Source organism: Crocodylus porosus, unplaced genomic scaffold, assembly GCF_001723895.1.
Source record: "Crocodylus porosus isolate Cpor-Errol unplaced genomic scaffold, CroPor_comp1, whole genome shotgun sequence".
In the NCBI taxonomy this organism is placed as follows: Eukaryota; Metazoa; Chordata; order Crocodylia; family Crocodylidae; genus Crocodylus; species Crocodylus porosus.
This window is the reverse complement of record NW_017728931.1, coordinates 88,805,964-88,832,342: the sequence shown is the minus strand read 5'-3', so window position 1 is coordinate 88,832,342 and position 26,379 is coordinate 88,805,964. Positions and strand designations below refer to the sequence as shown.

The window sequence follows — 26,379 nt, the reverse complement described above, 5'->3', positions numbered from 1 at the left end:
AGAGTAAATTGGATGCTTATCTTGCTGGGATTCTATGACCCCAGCTGACTTCCTGCCCTTTGGGCAGGGGGCTGGACTCCATGATCTCCCGAGGTCCCTTCCAGCCCTAATGTCTATGAAATCTATGAAGTAAAAAGTGTGTGTGTATAGAGAGAGGTGTTGTCTTGCATGGAATTGTATACATGTATGTATGTATGTATGTATGGGCACATGCGTATATAGCATAGCATATAGCTGTGCATAGCTATATGCTCGGGTACAGTACTGTACCTGTGGTGGATCTGTTTAGACCAGTGAATTTGTGGTAGGAAAAAGCAAAAATTAGAGCAAAGAAAACTTTTATATTGGCCACTAATAATGAGTCCATTACAAGCATAATATATTTAATAATAAATAGACATATTTATTACATCCATTATTATATCATTAGTAGATGCAATACATACTTTCCACATCAGAGATGGCTTCTGGGACATACCAGCTGTATTGATTTTTATCACAAACCCAGAGAGAGTTCTATTTTCGTCCTCTCATTTGTCCTTCTCCAAACCAATACTATTAGAAAAGTAATGCTAAAGATCATCCATTTTTGATGTACTAGTTTGGTACTGTAAGTCGCTAAATTTCTAGAGGCAGAGAGAGGTGTTGTCTTGCATGTAATTTTTTTGTTTTCCTTCAATTCGGAACAAGAGCAAATGTCAAGTAGCTGCTAAAGGAAGCTCAGGTGATTATTCCCACTTTACCCAACTCATGTACAGTTGCCAGAAGTATGGAAGAAGTTTACCTCCTGATTGCTTAGGAGGAGGCTGCTGGGCAGAAGACATAAGTGGGGGTAAGGGGAAGGTGAAGAGCTTGGTGCAACGTAATATGTTTAACCCCATGCCAGGTGAAGGCTAATAAGGGGAAAAAAAAGAAAGGTGCAAGAAACATGAGGGTTCAGCACTTTGATAAGAATAATGTAGTCTTATTGTAATAGCTCCATCCACTGTCTTATCAGTCTCTGACTAGTATTTTTGCTAAATTCTACATGTTCCAAGTTTTTATTTGTAGATCCTTCAAAAAATTCTGAATGCAGGTGCAGACATCTTTGAGTTGTAAGTGTAGGTATTCACATATTTTTGATTGGTCATAGTCATCATTCACAGACCCCTTAGATATAGTCTGCAGACTGCTGGGGGTCCTCAGGCTTGAATTATTGTGTTATTGAAAACACTGTTTATATTTTAGTTATGTGCATTTATAACAAGTAACCAGGTTGAAGAATGTTTCATTCTGAAATAATAAAGTATAAGTTATGTTTTTTAAATAAATCAATCTTAGAAATTTGTTGCTAAATAGAAACTTAAATTTTGTAATGTAAATTTGAAGATAAATAGTGTTCGTTTGTATTTTTGCTGTGCTGTCTATCCAGTTCGATAACTTGTTTTGGTTTAAATCTTTAAAAGTGACTAGTAACTTTGTGTTCCTTTAGTTTCGGGTGTCCAGATTGAGATATTATTAAAGGAGTTTGATCTTCAGGAGGTCCAATGATTTTTTCTTTAAAAATTTACATTAAAATCTTTTTAAAATGTCTCTGGTTAGAAATCCAAAACTTATTTTTCAAAAACTATGCTCTGTTTCTCATTTCAGTGTTGTAGGGCTTTTGCTTTTGATTTAAATATTTGAACAAAACAAAACAAACGAACAAAATCTATACTTTACCTCTCAAGATACAGCACAGATATGACCTGGATTAAAAGAAAAGAACAGCCATAAACTGCATTTGCACTTCCCAAATTCTTGGATTGGCTAGGGGCCACAAGTATTATCCAACCACTCTCATTAATAGAAGCCTGCTGCAGGCTGCTAGTAAGGTGTCCTGCAGCCCAGAATAGCCATAGTGCAAAGCTGCTGTCTGTTCCCATTGTGGTACACACATTATATATGAAGGCCATAGCACAATACTTTGAATTTCCCACAGCGGTCACTCTCTGTGGACTGCTTGTGTGGCATACCGATTCAACATTCTGGCCCTTCATTTTATTAATCTTATTAATCCCTCTTAATATGTATTAGCTTCATCTGTCTTTCAAGGTCTAATCTTGAAGTCACCAATGTAAGCTAAAGGAATAAAAGAGGATTGAGACCTATACAGTTTAATAATAACTATTAGTACTTGTATACAGTGAAAGAACCACTCTAAGATATTCATTCCTGTAATGCTTATTTTCTGCTCTTTGCAGTCAAAATACAGTATTTATAGCCTTGGGTCCCATAGAAATAACTTTCCACTCATTAGCAGCTTAACTGAATTTGCACACACAATTGATTGTGTGCAAGAACTGACATGGTCATGAACCTGGTGGTTGTAACACAGCAGAGTTTACACAAATTGCATAATAATAACTTGCTGTCCTGTGGGAAAGAAGCTCCGACTTTGGTCATACCTAGAATTCCTGTACCCTGAGAGAAATAACACCTTGCACTCTTCCCATAGCAATTTATAAACCAGACTAGTAGATCTAGAACAGAATTGTAGAATTTAAAATGACTACATTTAACTGTAAAATTTAAGCTGAGTTACATCGGTGCTTTTCTCTATAGATTAAAATAATAGGTCACCTTTGTAATATTTACTGTATGGCTAGTTGCTACTGGCAGATGTTAATATAATGGCATGATGGATTTTATGCGCCACCCCAAAAGTCGGGCTTCCTGCTATGCGGACATATATGGCAGGGTGGTGTAATGTTTCAGATGAGCAAAAAATTCCTCACATCACAATTGCGTGACTGCTGGGGCCGAACTGGGACTTGGGGCTATCCCCTCCCCAGTCCAGGGAATCAGATGGGGTGGGAAGGCAGGAGTTGTGTGTCCTGGGCCCCATGCTGGCTCTGTGCCTCATCCCTGGGGTTCAAGACCTGGGGTTATGTCATGCCTGATCATAATGTTCAGTGAAACGTTGGGGTCAAGCACAGGACAGCCTTGGGTCCCAACTGGGGATCAGGTGCAGGGTGTAGATGTTATGTTCCCAACCTCAGGGCCAAGAGTTAGAATGGGGCACAGGACACCCCCAAATCCCTGGGGTCAAACCTGGGGCTGTCTCCTGCCTGATTCCAAAAATGAGAGAGTGGCTATGTCTTGGACCCTGGGGCTGCTGCATGCCTAATCCTGAGATTCAGCTGGGAGTGTCAGGATCATCAGGCACAGGGCAGTCCCAGATCCCATTTCCCCATTAATCACATCTGCCAGGGATCTTACTCAAGACCAAACAGTGTAACTGCAAACTTCCATGTAAGAAAAAAAGGTAATAGTTTACTTAATTATAAGACAGGACAACAGGCCCAGATCTGGCCCCTGCCAGAATGCTGTATAATTAATCTCTCATAAACAGGATGATCTCATTCTTGCAAACTTTGACCATGGCACACCTCAGATTTTATTGCTACATAAGCCTCCACCCTTCTCCCACACACAAAGAGGGAGGGAGGTATTATGATTCCTTTTTCCAGAGTTAAAGTTAAGTAATTACAAACCCAAAGTGTTCCAGAATGATGACTCTATGCCCCCCCATCATGATATTTTAAAAGAAATAAATGTGTTGTGTTTGCACTATAGATTTTGAACCTTTTATCCATTCATGTTTTTTAAGTGGTTTTTTTTTTTCTTTGTAACCTTGAAGCTGAAATTCCTTCTGAGAGAAGTGTGGAATAAAGAGAGTGGAGACTTTGTATATAATTGCATGATTCTGGGAGCTAAGGTTTTATAAAAAATATTGAGTATGATGAAGCTCTCAATAAAATTGTGCGAGTTGGAAGCACTAGAAAGAAAAATAAATTATTAATGACCAGAAAGTATGTAAATAAAACAATCAGAGGCTAGGTAGAATGGAAGACCCCTGAATGTTTCTTTAGCTTCTTGGTAAACAGGTTATTGGGCCATGTGTTTTAAGTACCCAACAGTTTTCTGTATAGACATTTTATGTTCTCCTATGCAATACTTTTAAATACTATACTTAACCTTCAGGTTGTAGAGGTTTGTTGGTTTAGGTCTGGTCTCGGCATATAATCATATGCTTCTAGAAAAAGGTTCATCTTTATTGCCTTGGGTATGCCTATTGAAGTCAGTAAAATTTATTCATGGCCCTAATACACAGCTCTTTGAAGTTTTTGTCATGTCTTTTATTTGATTTCAATGGATTTGGAGTCAAGACTCACAGGAGTAAAATTAAGCATGCACAGAGGTGTTTGCAGGAGCAAGGCCAGAGTTTTGCATCTTCTTTGCTGTCACTATAGAGCAGTGATTCTAAAACCACAGTTAATGCAAAATCCTTGTAAGGGTGATGCAAGATGCTCCTCTATACTAACATCGTTAGCTGTGCAAAATCATTGGATCATAGAAAATTAGGTTTGGAAGGGACCTAAAGAGGTCATCAAGTTCCACCCCATGCCCAAACTAGGACCATCCCCCAACTAGATCATTCCAACCAAGGCTTTGTCTAGCCAGGTCTTAAAAACCTCCAAGAATGGAGATACCACAACTTCTCTGGGTAATGTGTTCCAGTGTTTTACTGTCCTCCTAGTGAGACAGCTTTTCCTAATATCTAACCTCAACTTCCCTTGCTGCAACTTGATACTTGCTTCTTGTTCTGTCATCTGCCACCTCTGAGAACAGTCTAGCTCCATCCTCTTTGAAACTACCCTTCAGGTGGTTGAAGGCTGCAATTAAATTCTCCCCTCAGTCTTATCTTCTCTGAACTAAATACATCCAGTTCCCTCAGCCTCTCCTCAGAAGTCATGTACCTCAGGCCTCTAACCTTCTCTGGACTCTCTTGAATCTGTCTACATCCTTTCTGTAGTGGGGGTACCCAAAATTGGACACAGAACTCTAGGTATGGCCTCATCAGTGTTGAATGGAAAGAAATAATCACTTCCCTCATTCTGCTGGTACTGTTCCTACTATTGCAGCCTGGTATGCCTAGTGTTTGCAACAAAGGTATTCTCTTGGCTAGTATTCAGCTTCTTGTCCCCTGTAACTCCCAGGTCCTTTTCTGCGGAGCTGCTGCTTAGCCAGTTGGTCCCAGCCTGTAGTGATGATTGTTCCATACTACATGCAGGAGTTTGCACGTTTGCTTATTGAACTTCATGAAATATCTTTAGTCCAATCCTCCAATTTGTTGAGGTCTCTCTGAATCCTGGCCTTGCCCTCAGCATATCTAGTACTGTTCCCAGCTTTGTGCCCTCTGCAAATCTGCTGAGGATGCACTTCATCCTGTCTTCCAGTTCATTGGTGAAGATATTTAACAAAATCAGCCCCAGAAGTAGCTCCCAGGGTTTGATGTCAACTGCCAACTAGACATTGAGCCCATGATTGCTACCCTCTGAGCCCAACAATCCAACCAGTTTTCTATCTGCCTTACAGTCCGTTCATCCAACCGATACTTCCTTAGCTTGCTTGCAAGAATGTTGTGAGAAGTCATATCAAAAGCCTTGCTAAAGTCAAGGTGCATCATATCCATTGCTCGCCCCACATCCACAGAGCCAGTCAGCTCATCACAGAAGGCAATCAGGTTGATCAGGCATGACTTACCATTGGTGAATTCATGCTAATGGTTTCTAATCGGCTTTTTCTCCTCCAAATGCTTAGAAACCGATTCCTTGAGGAACTGCTCTGTGGTTTTTCCAGGGACCAAGGTGAGGCTGACCAGTCTGTAGTTCCCCAGATCCTCCTCCTTCCCTTTATTAAAGATGGGCACTATGTTTGCCCTTTCCCAATGGTCCAGGACCTCTTCTGACTGCTGTCAGTTTTTCAAGGTGATGGAGAGCAGCTCTTCAGTCACATTGGCCAACTCCCTCAACAACTTCAGGTGCATCTGTCCGGCCCCTGGGCCTGTACACATCCAGCTTTTCTTAACAGTCCCTTATCTGTCCTTCTGCTACTGTTGGCTGCTCACCTCCTCCCCAAACTGTGCTGCCAGGTGCAGTGGTCTGAGAGCTGACTTTGCTTGTGAAGACGAGTGAAAAAGGCATTGAGTACTTCACCATTTTCCTCCTCATCTGTCAGTACATTGCCTCCCCATTTTAGTAAGTGACCTGCACTTTCCTCAGGAAAACCTCATCAAAACATGCCAACACATCTTCACCATCCCCTAAATAACTACACCCCACAACAGAACCATCACCATCTTACATCTGCACCTCCAGGAAAGTTATAGATCTCATCCAATGCACTAAATGCCTTGATGAAAAAATATGTAGGAGAAACCAACCAACAATTGCACACCAGACTGAATGCACACCAAAAATCTATCAAAGACAAGAATACCCAACTACCTATGGGGGCACACTTCTCACAAGACAATTACTCCTATCTTTCAGTTCTAATCCTCAAAAGTGAACTTACAAAATGCCTTTTGTAGACAAGCCTCTGAACTTCATAAATCTACGGGATACAAAAAAACGGACTCAATATAGACATTGGATTTATGATGCATTACAACCTGCCTGACATCTGATTCATCGGGTACCTGTCAGACCTGATCTCTTACGTTCTTCTTTCCCCCTCACCTTTTCTCCCCTCCCCCTCTACTTTTCTGCCTTTTGTCTTCCTGATTGCCAGCCATTTACTTTTTCTTTTAAGAGCCTTTTTTTTTACCTTGTACTGTTATCACTGTAGTGTTTCCCTTAGGTCTTTTTTCCCCTTCTTTCTTCCCCCTCTCTTCTCTGTTTTATGTTTTGCTTTTTTTAATTTCTACCTATTTATATTTTCACTGACATCCTGTCACACTTTCTGCTTCCCTCATTCCTGTTTTCCTCATTTTCTACTAATTCCTTTTTCACTGACAGCTTCTTTCTACCTTGTATTCTATCACTGCTGTCTCCCTTTGGCCTTTTTTCCCCCTGCCTGCTTCCCCCTCCCTTACCTGTTTTACCTTTTGCTTTCTAATTTCTAACTATTTACATTTTCACTCACATCTTGTTACTCTTTTTTAGCTTCTCATTCCTTGGAGTCTCCGATAACAGAGACGCCCTGTGCCTGGAGAAGGGTGACTGCACCCAAAACCTTGCCTAAAACTTTTTTTTCCCCAGCTACTCAGTTGGTCTACCACTCAAAGAACCTTAGCTGCCTGTGTCCTTAGACCAACATGGCTACAACCAAAAGCCCTGCACTTTCCTCTGAATCCTAGCCCTACCCTCCAGTATATCTACTACTTCCCCCAGCTTGATGTCATGTGCAGACTTGCTGAGGGTGCACTCTACACCATCTTCCAGGCCATTGATGAAGACATTGAACAAAACCAGCCCTAGGACCAACCCCTGAGGCACTCCATTCCACACTCTCCCTTTATGACACTATCTCCACTCTTTTTCTGTTATGTGATCTCACACAGTATCAATAATTTGCATGTAGAATTTGAACAATTCAGCTCTTAAATTTTAAAAACACATAGATGCTTGTTGTATTGGTAACTTTAAAAAGATTACTGTAAAATTATTAAAAGGTGTAAAGTAAGCAGGGGAATTGAGTCATTATTGATTCCAAGATGAACATGAGTCGTCAACGTGACGAAACGATCAGTAAAGCTAACCAGGACTCATAGTAGAGATGATATCTTTTATTAGACCAATAAGATTATTGCTAAAAAATTTCTTAAATCAGGCACAAACACCCTTCATCAGGCATTGGAGAAAAGATTGTAAAAGTTCTCCTGGGTTGAAATGAAAGTTCATATTTCATAGGATTTCACAGAGAAGTCAATAGATTCACATCATCACAGGAGGCGAGAGGTTCCTGTGAGGCTTCATACCAGCTGTGAACTGACTGCCGAGAGGAGTTTTCCATCTATTGACTATCTACTACAAGTCCTGATTGCTTTTTTCTCTAGACCAATACAGCTACAAACTTGATACCTGACACACTAAAGCTAACTGCACTTTATCATGTATTAACGGGTGCATGGCAAACAGGTCCAGGGAGGTGATATTTCCCCTCTATGCGACATTGGTCAGGTTGCAGTTGGAGTACTACATCCAGTTTTGGGCACCACACTTCAAGAGGGATGTGGACAACCTCAATAGAGTTTAGAGGAGGGCCACTCATATGGTTAGGGGCCTGCAGGCAAAGCCCTATGAGGAGAGATTCTAGATCTCTTCAGCCTCCGCAAGAGAAGGCTGAGAGGCGATCTTGTGGCTGCTTACAATTCATCAGGGTAGGGCAGCAAGGAATAGGAGATGCTCTGTTTACCAGGGCACCCCTTGGAGTAATTGGGAACAATGGTCACAAATTGGCGGAGAACAGATTTAGGTTAGACATCAGGAAGAACTTCTTTACAGTAAGGGTTGCCAGAATCTGGAATGGGCTTCCATGGGAGGTAGTGATCTCCCCTACCTTGGGGGTCTTTTAAGAGGAGGCTAGACATGCACCTGGCTGGGGTTGTCTGACCCCAGCGCTCTTTCCTGCCTGGGCAGGGGGTCGGACTCAATTATCTGCTGAGGTCCCTTCCAACCCAAACATCTCTGAATCTCTAAATAGAACATGATGCCTGTCCTTTCTGATTTTCTTCCTTATGACCAATGCATTCAAATATCTGACACCCAGCAGCAAATTTATAATAGTTAAATGCTGTGGAATGGGAGTGATTGGTGCAATGAACTTTAGATTGTGGTAGATTTTAAAGAAGAATAAAGTATCTTCTTTGGTAAAATACAATAGAGAAATAGATTAAGCAAATATGTAATTACATGACTTTTGGTAAATATTAGGTTTTATGCATGACCCGTCACTAACAAACAGTGATTGCTGTATGTAAACTATAAATTCTGATTGATTGAAAATTTTTGTTAAAACATTGAAAAGGGAAGAAGCAAATGGAATCAGAAAGAAGGAAAATTAACTGGAAGGGCAAAACTAAGGATTTAGGACAGTCCAGGGGGCAGGGAAATTCCTGGATTAGGTTATCACGCAAAAAGAAAATCTAGTTGTTCATAATTTTTAGGAATATTTTTTTAACAGATACTAAATTATAAAATAAGTAACATGAGTGTTTTTTTTAATTTCAAAAGATCGTAAAGGAAGCAATATTGAAATATAATTATAAGTCCTACAAATCAGAAAAAGTAAAGTGATATCACAGTTAAGATTTCTGCTGGGTCCTTAGTTTAGTAGATGGAATCTAGTTAATCAAGAGACTACTACACCAGTGAGTCATATAATTATGCTTACTATTTTATATAATGCTTTACATGTTGAAATATTGTACAGATGTTAATCATAGTTATTTGCAATGCAGTGCCTAATCACAGCCTTTATTGACTCTTAATTTCCTTCCTTTTATTGGATTAACTAAAATCTTTAACAATTCATTTCTGTTATGAGAATTTATATTTTACTTGATTTTTAAATTCGTGCTTTCTTCAGTGAGTTCTATGACGAACTTAAGCATGTGCCTAATTGGAAACTTTGATTTTCCTATTGAAGTCAATCAGAATACTTTTTGTGTTAAAAGTTTAGGCACACACTTCATTACTTTAGCTGCATATACATGTTCAAATGATCTGGAAGAATTCTCCCAGGTTTGTTCTCTTGGTTTAAAAAAAAAAAAAAAAAAAAGTACCTGGGAGACACCTGAACAGACATTTATATGCTGAGCTGTTGAAGGGCAGAGAGTTTACAGTGCTGATGCTGCATAGCCAGAGGGCCCTTGTGCACACTTCTCAGAATGCTTTGCAGACTCTTTCAGTCTGCCTGGTAACAGTTGGCAGCAGTACACAGAACAGTCCTGACTGGCTGAACCAGACTGCCTTGCAGTCTCACTGCAGCACAAAGTGGGGATTGTGAAAGATGGTTTGTTCTGCTCCCTGCTTGGCTGGGGCAAAGCAGTCCAACCTGAGCAACGTGCTCTTTCCTGGGCAGGAGGGTGGTAGACAGGAGCAAAGCACCCTGGGCTACTGTGGCTTCTCTCGGAAGAGAACACTTACAGATATTTGCTGTCCTAGGGGAAGCTCTCAGGAGTGATTTAACCCTGGTTGTTCCCAGGTTATTTTTCTCCTGGAGTAGCCATTTTTGTTCTGAGATAAAAATACTGAACATCTGCAACACATGGTTTTTCCTGGGAGAGCAGCAATTCTCTCAGAAGAAACTAAATGTCTGTATGTGGCCTTTGATCATACAAGATTCAAGTGCCCTCAGCCCCTGTTTACAGTAGTGGGACTTAAGAACCACAGCATTTTTCAAAATTGAGCCCTTTGCTCAGAGGAAAAAAATTCTTGTATCAATAAACTAACAGTTAAAGATACAAAATGATTTCCTTATTTCCAAGAAATTGTAAGGCTTAATTTTTGCTAATGCTACTGTACATAACTTCATGCTTCTGAATTGTTCCACTGAAGTCATTGGGTCTTTGATGTGAAGATTACCTGTTGTGACTTGTTTGAGTTTTGAGCATATATGTTTGAAATTAGATCAGTGTTTCTTAACCTTTTTGGACTCAAAGCACCTGTCCATAATTCCTGTGAGTTGAGTGGCACCCAGAAACTAACTTATATATTACAAGGTTTACCTCCTTTCAGAGGGATTGGGCAATGGGGGATTAGCCAGGGAGAAACAAACATGAACCTATACTTCTATTATCTCCTCACACCTTTCAGATAATCTCACTGTACCCGTGGGTGCCTTGGCACCCTGCTTGAGGATGACTGTGTTAAAGTAATAGTAAGGTCTGAAAATGAATAGTTTTTCACTGTAAATTAATGAAGATAAAACATTTTACCCTGCTACCACCACTTTTATCAATGCAGTCCAGTCTGTGTATGGCTTTTGTTCTCAAACCATTCTGGTGTATAGTGTTATCACATAAATAACACATTCAGTGTTGCTGTGTGGAAGATTCTGAAGCAGTTGCCTTTAAGAGTTAGAACTTCTAACCGTGTTGTGGTATTTAGTGTCTTATTCCATTTTATTTATGAACCACTATTTGAACCTCTCAGTTATGCTTGTATATTGTCCCTTATTTTAGATATTATGATCTAGTGATCCTCTCTGGCCTTTAAATTCTTTGAATATTTTGTCAGCTATGAAAGATATTATTGATTAAATTTTTGTAGCAATTTTTAACTGGTCAATTGCACAGTTATTTCTGGTAATAAAATCAACAATAGATGTTCAGAAAAAGAAAATGTGTTTTTTCACAAAATGGCTAGATATAAATTTTTAGCGAAGGAGTGTTACTGAAAATGTGAACATATTCAAATTATAGTTCCTCTTATTGCCTTTTGTCACATGTATGTGTTTATACAAAATTGTATTTACTCAAATACAATACAAGGTTTTTTCCCTGATCAACCTCGGGGAAAAAAGCCCCTCATTTTACTTTAATACACAAGGAAATCTCACTAAGTACATTGTCTGTCTTTAAATTGCTGCCAATTTAAAGCGGCATGTACTCAGTAACAGAAATCAACTATGAAGTTGATTTTAAATGCAGCCAACACTGAGCATGACTATAAAGCACATGGTCTATACTGGGCAAACATGCTGATGGGAACCTACCACAAGGATAGGTTAGCACAGCCCATTTGGGTAAGTTGCGTGGTAGCACCCGATGTGCTCAGTTCCCCTTAGCACCAATCCTTTTTCAAGTCATGGTGAACCACTACATTGAATACTTTTTAACTTCTGCTTCACTCCTGCAGCTGAGTTGTGCTTTTCTTTCCCATTTGTAGATTACTTTGAGAATGTTTATTTCAAAGCTAGTGTTTTCAAATTTGCTTTTTGCTTCCTGGTCATCAGGGAAAGCAGGGTCTGACAGTAAGTGGGGGAGGGAAGCTGCTGGGGAGAGGCAGAAGGCAACAGGGCTACCTGACCCCCCTAAACTTGTTTTTCCTTGCTATAGCAGTGGTAGAAAGAGAAATTCAAGGCAAACCTCTAATAATTAGAGTTTATACTTGGAAAATTATAACAAACTTATAAATTTTCCATGTATAAAAACTAATTATTGAGGTGGGGTGGTCTTATATTCGAGTAAATGTGGTAGCTTGCGTTTATACCACAGTTTAATTAATTTTTTTTCCCAGAAAATGTCTGTGTTTTTGTAATTGCTGTTTCCTTCAGTAATTCAGTTCTTGGGGGTTAAAAGTGTTTGTCAAACCACAAATATTAAAAATCCATGCTTTTTTATTTCAGGTATTTGGAAAAGTATGAGAAAGTACATCATTTTGGGGAGGATGATGATGAGGTACAACCAGGCAATCCAAAGCCACAACTTCCTATTGGTGCGATTCCATCTTCCTACAATTACCAGCAACACAGTGTGTCAGGTAAAATTTTTGAGGGGGGAAAAAATAGTATTTATAGTTTTTGTTGTGTAAAATGGGACAGGCTACTCAGTAGTTTCTAGATGTATTTATAGGTTTATTAAGAATAGCAGCTTCGTGAGTAACTCAAATCATTATCTAGTGCAAACTAAATCATTTCCACTGTCAAGCAAAATAAAACAAGCATAAATCTGTAAGTAATTGCACACACCTGTGCTCCAGCAAGTATGGGTAAATTGTTACCTGCCTTCAAACAGACTTCCTTGAACATCCACAATTTAAAGATCTGTTCTGCCAAGGTAAAGAGTTAGTTTAGGAGTTTTCCTTGATGAATTTCTTCGTAAAATTTCTAATTGTTTAACTCTGAAGTCAGCTGATATCAGCTCTTAGATCAGAATGTGAGAAACCCAGAAGTCAACAGGGCATCCAGAATCTGTACCACATAGGGATTTGCAGATGAAAATGCAAATCTGGATTAGAATCCCGAAACCAATTAGAAGTGGATGTCATCTCTGCAGTTTAAGCATAATATATTTTTTATAAAAATCTGAGTAATTAGAAAACTGCTTTCAACTTGAAAACGACTTCCAACCTTCAGTTTTAAGGTAAAGCATAATGTAGTTTTTCATTTCAGAGATGAAAAAGGGACAGATATGTTGCTGGCCTCGTTCGTATCCAAAGAAGGAAGACCTTGATATTCTTGCTGAAAGGAGATAGAAAAAGAAAAAACCCTGAAACAAATTGAATTTTGGGAAATATGCTAAAGTTCTATAACCCATGTGCTAAATACAGTTATCAGTTGTTTACTTATTCTGTTAATATGGGTACTTGTTTTATTGGCTCAGTTTTAGAAACATTGTTTTCACTTTTTTTTTGTTAGATTACCTTCGTCAAAGTTACGGGCTGTCTATGGACTTTAATTCGCCAAATGACTATAATAAATTGGTGCTTTCACTGTTATCTGGACTCCCAAATGAAGTGGACTTTGCTATTAATGTGTGTACTCTTCTGTCAAATGAAAGCAAACATGTCATGCAGCTTGAAAAAGACCCTAAGATCATCACTTTGCTGCTTGCTAATGCTGGGGTGTTTGACGACAGTAAGTATATAACATTTTCACAAGCCAAGCAAGAGGATTCAGATACATACATAGTTTTAAATAACCATCAGTTTTCATGTTTGGTAAAATTTTGTTTTTGACTGAATTGTAATAAAGTTGATGCTTAGTTTTCTTTTTTAATTATTCCATGGTAACTTGTGCTTTGTAAGTATTAAATAATTTTTTTAGTTCCGGTAACTTAAAATATATTTATTCTACCGAAAGTTAATATTACGGAACACTAATTTTAGTAAAACATAAATTATATTTTTGGTGATGTGTTTAAATTATTTAAGTAGTAGTTATAATATTTTTAGCATTAAATTTATGTTGAGATCCTAATGTTAAGATTTGTGTGTTTTCTGGTGAAAACCTAGGATCTTGATTATTTTTTAAAGATACATGTTTAGTATGAATTATAAAATACAGCATCTCATAAAAATGACACCAAATTGGAATTCCAATAGAAAGAGGTTTTTCTCAGTTCCTTAATAGAAGATCTAGAAATAAAAACTCTAAATCATCCAAATGCTCAATCTTGGTTTAAGAAATACTTAGTTGAGATGCTTTAAAGAAAATAGTAAATATTTTCACAAAAATATTTCAATATCAAGATCTATGTTGGGTAACAAGCATGTGGCTTCCTGGCCAACCTAGATTTTGTTTACTGGAGGTTTTTTGGTCAGGAAAAGGTATAGCTAAAATATTGTAAAATCACCTAAGTGTCAATGGTGGAACTTAACTCCTGTATGAAACTTCTCTGTCAAGAACTAGTTAACCTCAAAGGTAAAGCTGTTTAAGCAAATTATGAAATATGCATTTTTTAACTAAAGGGTATTTGGAAGTCTCTTAGTAATGGGTATTTGTGAGTACCTATGTACAGACTCACAAAATGATGTATTAGAGTCACTGTCTTTGTGAGATATTATACTATCAGCTTTTTAAATTAAAATAACTTTTTACTTAATCATTTTTAATATGTAATATGTCATTTTTGTAATATGATGTTAATTCTGGTCTAATTTCTCTCCGTTAGATTTTTCAGATTATGTATGTGTGTTTTCTTAGTAGGATGTTGTTCTACAAGATTAAACTATTCCTCACACGTACCCAGACCAAAATATTGTCTGACTCTGGGCCAGTCGCAAGGACTCCCAGGTACAAGAAATGATTCAAGAGAGGCTGAATTTAAATCTGATATCCTAGTTAGTGCTTCCAAGAGGCCCATCCTTAGTTTCTGAATTTAAATTATTGTTGTGCTGAGTCAGGATAATTGTTTCTTCAAAATCACTTTTATAGGGGGAAAAAAACCTATAAGTGGTGTTTCAGTAGTTTTTGGATGTTCTTTTGTTTTGTGACTTCTTGGACACTGAAAAATTTGAGAGCTCTTTCTCCTGTTTGCCTTTTTAAGTCAAAACTATGATTTTTGTATGGTTGTTTCATAACTGACCTACTAGTGATACCATACTAACAGTCTTCCTCAACTGAAAAGCACTGAAACGAGGACTAAAAGTACGAGGATAGTAATTTTTCTGTAAAGGAAATTTATAGGGGTTTTTTTTTCTATTGTTGGGGGAATTATTTTTACATCCAACAACGAAAGTCTCAGCAAAATATAAGACTGATGTGCCATGTTTCACCAATAATACCCTGTAGCAGGGCACTAAGGTGCCTGCAGCTCTTGGGAGCAATGAGGAAGGAGCCCAGGTGCTGGTTGCTAGGGCAACCGCAGGGAGCCAGTGACTCATACCTGTCAGCGGTCAGCTGACCGGAAGGGGCAGGGCCTGGCTCCCATTTAAACCCCAGAACTGAGTTCAGGGAGGCAGTTCCCCAATCTTGGGCCATACCTGCAGTCTGGCCTCTCCTCTTAACTCAGTCTGGCAGAGCTCCTTCCCCTCTGGTTGCCAGCAGGGAACTGCCTCCCTGGACTCAGTCCTGGGGTTTAAGTGGGAGCCCAGCTCTGCCCCTTCTGGTCATCTGACTGCTGACAGGTATGAGTCACTGGCTCCCTGCAGTTGCCCTAGCAACCAGCACCTGGGCTCCTTCCGCATTGCTCTCAAGAGTAGCAGGCACCTTAGTGCCCTGCTACATACCCCATTGCTGATTTTCTGGATGTGCTGCACTTTGTTGTTGCCAAATGCATTTGGGTTCCCCAAGCCTTGGTCCTAAGCACCTGAAAATGGGACATAATCTTCATTCAAGAATATAACTCATTCTTTATCCAGTTTTGCAATCTGTCACTCTGATAGAGATGGAAAGTTTTGGCATTTTAAAAAAAATATTTTAAGCTTACTTATCTCTGGTTTTTTATATTGTGAATTTATAAAGCAGAGATGATGTTTTCCTATCAGTTTTTATGGCACCTAAAAGAAAGGAACTGCAGGCCTAGTTGTTTTAATCGTGAGCACGCTATATAGCAGTAAATCTTTTGGTAATTAAGCAAGGAAATCTAACTGTGGATTTAGGTTAAATTTGCATAGCATCATTATCATTTTAATTTTGTGAAAACAATTTTAGGTGTAAATTAAGATTGCTCATGGCTTATCTAAAGTTAGTAGGGGATTCAAGAAAGTTTAAATTTGGCATACCTATAATGCAAAGTTTGCTGCTGCTTCTTATTATGATTATTATTTGCTTTTTGTGATGCATGGTATTTTTTCTTAATATTGTTACCATTTCATGTTTGTTCCATTTTATATTTTTTAGAAAGAATTATATTACATGTGGTAGGACAGCCTTCCCCTCCTTTTCAGAAGTACTCTCTCAGTATTTTGAAATTAGTGATTCATTTTTAACTTAAAACTCTACAATGAATTTTGGAAACACACTAATACAAAACCTTCTTCCCACTTCCCATTGGCAAGTAAAATCCTGCTAAATAACTTGTTTACATCCTCAAAATATTTATGCCTTGCTACTGAATGTTGTAGAAGTTGCGGTCTTGGATTCTTTGGGTATGTCTACACATGCATATTAATGTGATGCAATAAACTCTGGTGCTTACCACACCAGAGTTCATTGCTCCCTGGGCACGCATCTAAATGCGCACCCGGAATTGCAGCATGTTGAGCCCTGGTAGCAGTCGTGGCTGGCGGGAGACCCAGAGGGTCAGCCTGTCAACCTGGGGCTGCTTACCCCAAGTCAGTGCGCTGCCAACAGGCTGGTTAGGGCATGGCCAGCCCCTGCAGTGAAGCGCCCTTGTGTCCCAGCCAGTAGGGGCAGCATTTACATATGCACTGCTGCAGTTTTTTACTTTGCAGTGGGGATAATACTTGTTTTTACAAATACTATCTTGCTGCAAAATAAATTAGTTTACTCTCTAGCCTTATAGGGCGCACATATAGATGCATAGCGGTTACTGCATAGCTAATTCATCTACTATGCAGTAAATGTCTCATGTAGACATGCCCTTTAAGGCCACGTTCAGATAAGTATGGATGTTTGGTTCCCTGGGAACAAGTAGCAGCAGCGCACCTTGTGCCGCTGCTGCTTGTCCCTGGTGAACGCTCATGCCACATGCACTTTGGTGCATGGCAAGTTACCCTGGGTAGGGTAGGGGAGGCTGGAGCCAGCACTGGGCTGACCCCAGCAGCCTTACCTGGAGTCCAGGGGCTTTCTGCAGCAGTAATGATTCTGTCACACGGAGCCTGGCTGGCAGCTGGAGTGTGGCTCTGGGCAGCCTGTCTCTGCTGTTGAGTGGTACACACTGTCCTTGCGTGCGCTTTTTTTCCCTTTTTTTACCCCTGGATATTGACCTCTGGATGTATGGTATGTAACACTGCAGACATGTTTGCAGTGTCACTTCCTGCACGGCTATGCTCATCTAGGCACAGCCTAAGATGCCAATTGGTGCTTTATTTTGTAACATTTTTCACACATCAAAAATTAGGAAGAAGGTTCTATTTTAATATTACTTCATATGATGCTAATTAGTTATATATTTCCAGAATGCTAAACAGTTCTTTTCGTGTTAGTTAGAATCTAGTGAACTGTATGCAGTCTTTGCTGCTTTCAAGAAGCAATAGACTAGAAAGACTGTAGCATTGGCTTTACCAGAGGAGCCAAGATTCACCAGAAAGATTCTGGTAAAATGTGGGCATTTGTTTTAAGTGGCAGTGATGTCCAGACATATTTTTGTTGTTGTTGTTAAATTCCTCTACGGGGTTTTTTCCTTAATTTATAGTTCCAGTCTAAACTAGGAATACTTTTTACTTTATCCTGTGCATAAGACTTAAAACTAAACAGTCACTTCATACTATTGAAAAAAACTTCAGAAAAGTATTTCATGGCTATTCAAGGCTTTTCAAATATTTACCTCAAAATAGGCTGTAATACTTCTAATTAGTGGGTTGAATATACAGAAATTGAAATTAGGGTGGCTTGCTACAATTTACTATACAGGTACACTAGGCAAAAATAAACATTTTGAGTGGTCTGTAATATTATTGGATTTTATTTGGAGTATGGATTACTAGAAAAATGGAAAAGTGTATTTTTTTTTTTTTTTTTTTTACTGAATGTTACTTTTTATGCTTAAAGCTTTAGGATCATTTTCTGCTGTATTTGGAGAAGAATGGAAAGAGAAAACTGATAGAGATTTTGTTAAGGTAATTTTAAAAATATTAAACTACTTTTAACTGTACCAAGGGTGGAAAATTATAAATCTCATAATGTACCAAAATGGTTTTAATTAAAAGGTTACTTTGAACTATGCTCAAGCTTTATACCTTTTAGGGAAATATGGTTGGCTGCGAAATCAAAGTTATTTATAACTTAAATCAAGATTCTAGAAACTGGATGTTAATAGGAAGAAAATAATTAAGAACAGGGAAATAAATATAAATTTCGTATTTTTATAAAAGAGTTGAAGTTTGAAAGGAAAAGACCGGCTGTACGGTTTATATGGCAAAAGAAAACAATACTGGTATTTTTAACTGCTGAGATGAACAAAACAATAGATTAAGAAATGGGTGCTGTGGCCAGTTTTTAAAAGATTTAGACAACTTTTGTTCAGTTAAATGTTTATATTATGATATCTAGGTGTGCTCAAGGCTTTTGTGTTTCCACTAGAGGGCATGATCTACTAAATTAATAATGAAGCAACATAATTTCAAAGTTACATATAACTTTGTTATGTGTAAACGTCTCTTTGCCCTAGAATAAACTTTTATGGTGCTGGGTAGCATCTGATTTGGTACATATTTAAAAGCTTTGACATTTTCTGTTTGCTTAAGGAGATGGGAGGGGAGGGGGGGAGATTGGGGGGTGTTATGTGGGGGGGGTTGAAAACTGATTCCGTAACTGGTTTTCAGACAGCTAATATTAAAATAGGAGGAATTTTTAAATGATTTTGATCCTTTATACTGTTTGTTTTCATATTTTGAAATGTAATAAACTAGTTATTTCCACCTCTCTTTGTAGTTAGGTTTCTGCTTAATTTCTTTCTTACTATCAGTAGAATTGCAGTTTTAGCATTCCAAACATTAAAAAGGAGTATTTATTTGTGAAAAAAATGTTTTCTGTTTATCATATAGTTTCTTTTTTACAAAGCTTAGTTTTGGGCTAAGTTGTTCAATACAAGTTCCTGTTGAATGTTTATTGCTAAAATATGAATAAGTGCCCTGCCCAAACAGTGAAATTGAATGAAGAATATTAACATTCATAAATTTATTAATTTAGCTTGGAGATATGCTAAAGTAAAGTAAAAGTAAGTCTAAAAATGTGTGCTTGATAATCCTTGTCTTTACTTTTTCCTAAAGATAGATACTAAAAATTATTCTTGGAAGGAGTTGTTTTTTAAGTGCCTGGTGTTTCTGATTTTTAACATCTGCTGAATGTGAGACAGCCTGTCTGTACAGTAGTTGGCTAAGAACAACATAAAGCACAATGTCTAGATATGTAAACATTTGAAATGATGTGAAATTATTAAATGTTTGTTAATTATATCATTTTAAATAATTATAGTACATGAGAACAGATGGTTTTAACGGTCTCTTAACTGAGTGCTAAGTAGAACCAGCATAGCTTCAGTAAGGTTTACTAATAAGAAACTTGGATGTACTCCAAGACCTATCTATCAGCAAAACATGGTGTATAATACCATGTACAGTAAGACATTGTTGAAAGTGTGCCATAAATTAACACTACCTCTAAAAATATCCATATATGCCAGGAATACATATTTTTTCATAGAATCATATTTTAAGCAGTGAGTTGACCCCACTACTGGAAGCCATTTTATTCAGGAGCTGTGCTTTTGTGTGTAAGAAGAAACAAGGGGGGAGTATTAGAAGCATTGTTAGATCTCTCAATTCCAGTACTATTCTCTTGATGTGGAACCAAGATATTATGCCTGTACCAGCAGGGATTTTGTATTCATTCTTTTCATTTTTGGATAACTTTTACATCTTTGAATTTAGCAGAATGGTGCTTACATAGGTCTGTGCTCTTTTGTTCTCTTTTTTCTTACTCTCTTGTATGTTTTGGTGTTTCTGTTATTTGTGCTGCCAGGTATAACTGCCTTTTTTAAGGTTGCTACTCAATTCTCCTGTAATTTCAACAATGTCAGCAAACAACAAATTTAGTTAAAGATAAGAATAGCTTTCATATGGTGGTGACGAAGAAGCACTCACCACTCACATAAACATACTAACAAAGGATAAACTAGATGAATAAGGTGTTTTAAGGGTGTCCAGAGAAGCTGATAAAGTTTTTTCATACTGAAAAATGGTAAAATAGGTAGAGAGAGATGCAGAGTGATATGATATGAAGGAAGTAACATGCAAGTATTGTGACAGACGTGTAAGGGGAGAGTTTTAAAAGTGGGAAATTTGAAACATGGATTCAAAGCCACATTTGAGTAAGAAATTTAACCATTAGCCTATAATCCGGAGGGTGAGTGACATTTTTTTCTGTGTCCTCCAGCTGCATTTAAGTGAACATACTTCATTTATTATTAAATTCAGTATTGTCTGTGGCAGTTAAGCATGCTTTGAGGATATCTAATGTACTGAATCTGTGGGGACTTCTGGTGGCTTTAGACACTAACTCCTTTCTATTCTGAGTCACAACAGAGCTAAGCCCAAAGCTAGATGGCTAGTCGCACACACTGAATCATTTCTGAGCATGCACAGAAGCTCAAGGTTAGGCACCTAAGGAATTTTATTTCTTTAGGGGCCTACTGTGACCACGGACAGATTGAAACATTTTGAAGCGTTCGAAAATGTAGCAGTACCAGACGCAGACAGACATGGAGACTAAGGAATGTACTCTTCTCAGCTAGGTTGGGAGTGTACTCTCCCATCACAAGGTTGGCAGGGTTGCCTGGCCCTGCAACTCTGCTCTGTTCCCCATTGCTGGGCCCAGGTTGCCACCTGAGGTTAAGCTGACAGCTCAGTCCCAATCTCCATATACACTGACAGCCTGGTCCTGGAGGGGTGTGGGCAGGTTGTACTTGCCTGGGGCTGTATACTGACTTTCCTTCCTCCCCCTTGTAGGATGTGGTGGAGAGTGAAGTACTGAAGGATGAGAGACCTCCCTCCCCCAATAAGTGCTATGGCTTACTAGAACACGTTACATGTGATACTACAGAGAAGTTCCTGTTTCATCCAGGAATATTTCTGTAGCACTTGGGCCACTGTTGTAGGTCTACAAGGAGTGTTCACACTTGTCTCCTTAACTTCTGTAGGACTTCAGGGGCATTTGTAGCAGTACAGATGCAATGTACATCCATGGCCTGAGTTTTGGGGTGATTTGAAGTGGAGTTATCTGAAAAACTTCCTGCAACTTAATTGTCTAAACTCCATTTAGCTCTTAGGCGTCTAGCTCAGGGTTTGTCAACCAGGGCTGCACATACCCCCAAGGGTACTTGGGAAGGCCCTACGGGGTATGCGCAGGCAATGACAAAGTACCACACCCACAACTCTGTGCCGCCACCTCCCAGGAGCAGGGGTGGGGTGGGGCAAGGATAGTGGTGCCCTTTTGTGGGCTTTACAGGCTCTGACTGTGCTTCCCACCTCCCCTGCTGCTCTGTGTCTGGCCTCCGGGGGTTCACTTGTTAAAAAAGGGTTGAAAACCCCTTTTCTAGCTAACTGAGTTATACCTGGCCTTTAGGTAGTTAGAATCCTGAGTGTCACTGAAAGTCAGCATCCTGAGAGTTGTATAAGCACTTTTCAAAATTTTACCCTTTGAATATTGTATTTTGTATAGAATCCCAATACTTTAGTCCTAATACTGCTTTTGGAAAAGAATCATCCAAAGAGCTGAATTTAAAATGAAGGGAAGAAACTTAATTTTGCATGCTCATCAGTTACTGTATTTACTCAAATCTAAGATGATTTGGTATGAAGATGATTTCCCAGTAATCAGTCTATACATAAAACATTTATAAATCTGTTATAATTTTGTATGTATAGAATTTAATTACTGGGGGGCTGTCTTTAATTCATCCCCCTACTGTTACACAGGGGCAGGTGGTATAGGAAGGTCGTGCAGCTTGTCCCCCTCTCGTGCCTGCCCCTGCTACCTCTGCCCCCTGCCTGCCTCCCTCCCACCTGCAGCCTCAGTCCCCCTTCCTTTTCTTCCTCTGCTCCCCCTCTTACCCCTCCCTCCCAGCATCTGCTACCCCACTTCCCCCTTGCCTCAGCCTCTGCTCTCAACCTTCCACCTCCCCTTTCCCTTGCTCTTCACCAGCAAGCTCCATTTTTGTTCTAGCCTGGGCACTGAATACGGCCCCAGCCCAGCTCCCATAGCAGCCTTGCAGGGCTGCATGCCACTGCAATGAGGCCAGGCTGGGGCCATGCTCAGTGCCCCAGGCTGCACAGTGGACGGAGCATACTAGTGTGGAGCATGGGTAAATGGGGGAGGGGGAGGCTGTGTAGGGAGGGGAGATGGAAGAAAGAGGCTGCGATGGTGGAGCGCAGATGGGCTGGGAGAGGGGGGCCAGCAGTAGCTAAAGCCCCATGCCTGGGTAGAGGCTGGAGCCAGAGCTGCAGCTGCTGCCTTTTCCCCACCCGCCACCAAACACTCTTCTGTTTGACTCTTAAGATGGGGGGCTTTTCCCTCTATGTTAAATGTCTTAGAATCAAGGCAAGATGGTACATGTCAGTTGGTAATTGAAAGTAATACACGTTTTTAAGAGGTACTGGTGTCTAAGTATATTACCTAAAAATTCTTATTCCAAATGCAGTTTTGCAAGCATGAATATTAAGTAAGTTTAAATGAGTTACAGTTCTAATATGCTGGCAAAATCTGTTTCCTTTGCTCTTATCAAACATCAGGTTTCCTTCTTTTTTCTCATTAAACTGCCTACTAAAAGATGCGTAAGTTAACTTGAAGTGTTGGTTTTAGAGATTTAGAGGTTTTTATTTTCTCTGCTTTCACAATTCAGTTTGTAATATCTTGGGGGCACTTAAGTATATTATACATTATAATTGCAATAGATTGTGGAAATTTTAATGAGAATTTTGTTTCGTAAAACTGGTTTGGTTTTTAACTCTTATCATGCACATATTTAAAAAATACTGTTCTATACAGTATGCCTCTGCAACATGGGGCTCCAGGTTAGAGCGTTAGGTTTGTGTTGCATTGAAGTTGATGTTATCCTTATGTAGAGTTTAGATTATGGCTGTATGGGAGTTTGGATAGGGATGTCTTGGGTAAGGGGGTTGGGCTAAATGACCTCTGGAGGTCCCTTCCAACCCTACTTATTCTGTGAGGATGGAGTAAAGACAAATGGTCATTAAACTTCCTTAGTGCATTGTTTCTTTCATCCTAGAGCATCTTTGCAGATATGGAGAAGTAGGACCACATCCAGAGTTACAATTCACTTCTTCCAAGGCTCCATTAAGCTAAACTTTACTATGCCTTTTCATACAGTGTCCAGCTGTTTAGTCAGTGGTCATTCTGTAGCCAGTTGAACTAACTTGTTAACACCAGCCACACCAAATTACAAAGTAATAAAAGCTATCATCTTATTTATTTATTTGGTTACTCATTTGTTTTTAGATTTAGATGCCACCTTGTCCAAAGAAGAATAATTCAAATATTTGCTGATTGTGTAGTGTCACCTATATAAACTAAGGAGCTTAACTTTAGATTGGGGGTGGACAAAATACAACCCATGAGCTGAAACTGGCCTCAGGAGAGGCTTTGTTTGGCCCCCAGCGGGTCCCTTAGACCCACCCAACCCAAGCACCGTCTGGCGGTGGTATGTCCTGCCACCTCCTGGCCAGGCAGCGGGGCTGGGGTGGCTCCACGACTGGACTGCTCCTTCTGGCTGCCACTCCTCTGGCCCCAGCCCTGTGGTACCAACAAGGATTCATGTATATAGCACTGCCCTGCCTTTGCCTGCTCCAGACTCACTGGAGCATCAATGGCAGCATGGGGCAGAAACTGTTGCTCAGCATGGGGGAAAAGCGGCTCCTCCCCCTCACTGCTGCTGGGCTCTTCCTGCTGCAGCCACCTGGAGCCCGCACTGGACTGCCCTGCATCTCCGCCACCTATGGGCTGCCCAGCAGGACAGCAGTGACAGCACAGAGCAGCGGGAGGGCAGCCTAGGCATAGGCTCTGGGCAGCTGCAGCAGGAAGAGCCCAGCATCAGTGAGGGGAAGGGGCCACTCTTCCCCTGTGCTGAGCAACAACTTCTGTCCTGTGCTGCCACTGCTGCTGCTGTTCAGCCTCGGCAGGTGAGTCCGGAGCAGACACAGGTTGGGTTGGCACTGAGCACACAGGTTCCCACTAGTACTGCGGGGCTGGTGCCAGTGGCACTGCCTGAGCTGCCTAGAAAGGCAGTCCAGCTGTGGAACCACCTCAGCCCTGCTGCGTTTCTAAGGGGCGGCCTGGGGTTGGGGCTGTGCTCGCAGGTTCCAGCTGATCTGCTCCAACAGGGGTGAGTCCAGAACGGGTGCCAGGCAGAGCTGAGAATGTGTGCTGTCGATGGTGATGGAGAGGTGCCACAGGGTACATGGGTTCCAGGCTGTTGCAGGGCAGTGAAGATGGGTGACCAGCTCGGGGGAGGGGGTGGATGCAAGGGTCCCATGCATACCCCACAAACCCCACAACCATACCTTTCCTCACACACAATCACAGACCCCACATACACCCCCCCCCACCCCTTTTTCATGTGCACCCCCCACACATGCACACACCCATGTGCCTCTGGGGGGAGCCCCACTCACTGCTATGCACACCACCTTCTCCTTCCACACACCCCACAGCCCCCCACAAAACCCTTACCCACCCACATTCAAACACCCCTGCCACAAACCCCATACCCACCCATCCACACTCCCCCCTCTCAGTTCATACAACACTGCAGGAGCATTTGCACATAATTCTGATAATTGAAATGATCTTACCTTGGACACCAGGCTTGTGTCATTTTCCATTACACTTCTGTAGCATGCTCAGGCAATCTGCCTGGTGTCAGAGGTCCCCTAGTGGTAGGACTTGTCTGCCTTCAACCCTGGTTTGAACCTTCCCTCCTGTTTCTCTCCTGCCACAACTTGATCTTGAAGCATTTTTAACTGGGGAGGCGGATGGCAGAGACTGGGTAGACTCTTCTTGATATCTTCATCTGGTGCACTGTTCTTTGGGCTTTTCTGCCCAAATGCTATGAGGTGAGCCCCACCTTTAAGGCAGCTCCAGTTAAGCATTAAGGGCAAAAATTGTAATTCCTAGCCCATGTCTTGTAAGTGTTGCCCATTATCATCTTCTGGAGGACCATTGCCTCAATACACAGTCTGGCCTTCTCAGGTTTACAAGCCTTTGTTGGGGTTTCAGCCCCGTTCTGTTGCTGGGCTCCTTTTTAGCTTAGGCCCACATCACTGGGTCCTGGCATATGAGTGCCAGTCTTTTCTACTTCTGAGTCCCTGACCTTTGTTTTGCCCTCTCTTGGGCTATGGCCTCTGGCCTTCTTGGCCCCCAGCCATCTCTGGCTTAAACCATGCCCTGGCAGGATGCTAAACCTAGATGCACTCTGTTGGTGCCCCACTGTGGCCTCTGCATTCACCCCTTTCAACCACACCCAGGCAACAAGTAATCTTAACATAAAAGTCAGTTGCAGCCTTAACAAAAACTGCTTCCCACCTGGGATTTAGTACATCCAAAAGAAACAGATAAAACAAAAGTCCTCTCTCTGCCTGAGAGAGCCTCACAGAAGGGCGGGAGCCACCCTTGTCTATGATGCAACTTGAGCTCTCCGCATCTGGGTCATTGTCTTCTAGTGTCTAATAAAAATGCTTCCCAGTTTCTGCCGCTCCTAGTAGACACCTTCCCTCATCACCAGCCGGGTTTCTTTCTTTCACATGCTCTCGATCTTACTCTTCCTCTCACTCCCTTTCTCTCTCTCTCATCAAAATAACAGGGCTAGGGAATACCCTGTTACAGCTTCCTTTCAAACCAAATCTGATGTCTTTGTAAATTTAAAACAAATGTCTCTCTTAATCTCCATTCTCAGTATTTCCTGTTACCTGCCAAAGTGTGCCTATCTGATAAATGTAGATTCAGCTTAGTCTTAACCACATTGTTTCTCTAAAACTGGCCTTAATCTGTTGACACTGATTCTTCCCAGGACCAACAATAAGTTATATACTCTAACATTTACTCAGATCAGCAGGATCTCCTTTCTTTCAGATTGGTATAACATTTGCCTTCAGTCAGCCCTCTTGTATCTGCTTCATTTTCTCATACCTTCTTATTCTTTTGCTTCTTACGCTTTGAATGGCACCTGTCTCATCAGTTTTCAACACCTCAGCTGTGATATGGTCAGTTCTTGAAGTTTTCCCACTTTTTTTTTTTTAACTTTCAGTGCTCTTTTTATATCTTCACTACTGGTACCCATTCTGCCTTGTCCATATACCATATTTATTTGAATTCAAGATGAGAATTTTTCTCCCAATCAGCATGATACACGTACCTCATCTTGGATTCGAGTACCAGCCTTGTGCAAGTGGCAGCTCAGCTCTGGCTTTGGCCCTGACCCCAGGGCCA

General features: G+C 40.4%; 1 protein-coding gene across 1 annotated transcript in view; it reads left to right on the top strand.

Annotated features, from left to right (window-relative positions):
* Positions 1–26,379, top strand: part of ARID2 (AT-rich interaction domain 2) — a 159,786-nt gene that overhangs the window by 65,188 nt on the left and 68,219 nt on the right. The window contains exons 3-6 of the mRNA XM_019543946.1: positions 12,160–12,293; positions 13,171–13,389; positions 14,458–14,547; positions 17,929–17,996. Of these exons, the coding sequence (XP_019399491.1) occupies positions 12,160–12,293; positions 13,171–13,389; positions 14,458–14,547; positions 17,929–17,996 (511 nt within the window). The remainder of the gene's footprint in view (positions 1–12,159; positions 12,294–13,170; positions 13,390–14,457; positions 14,548–17,928; positions 17,997–26,379) is intronic.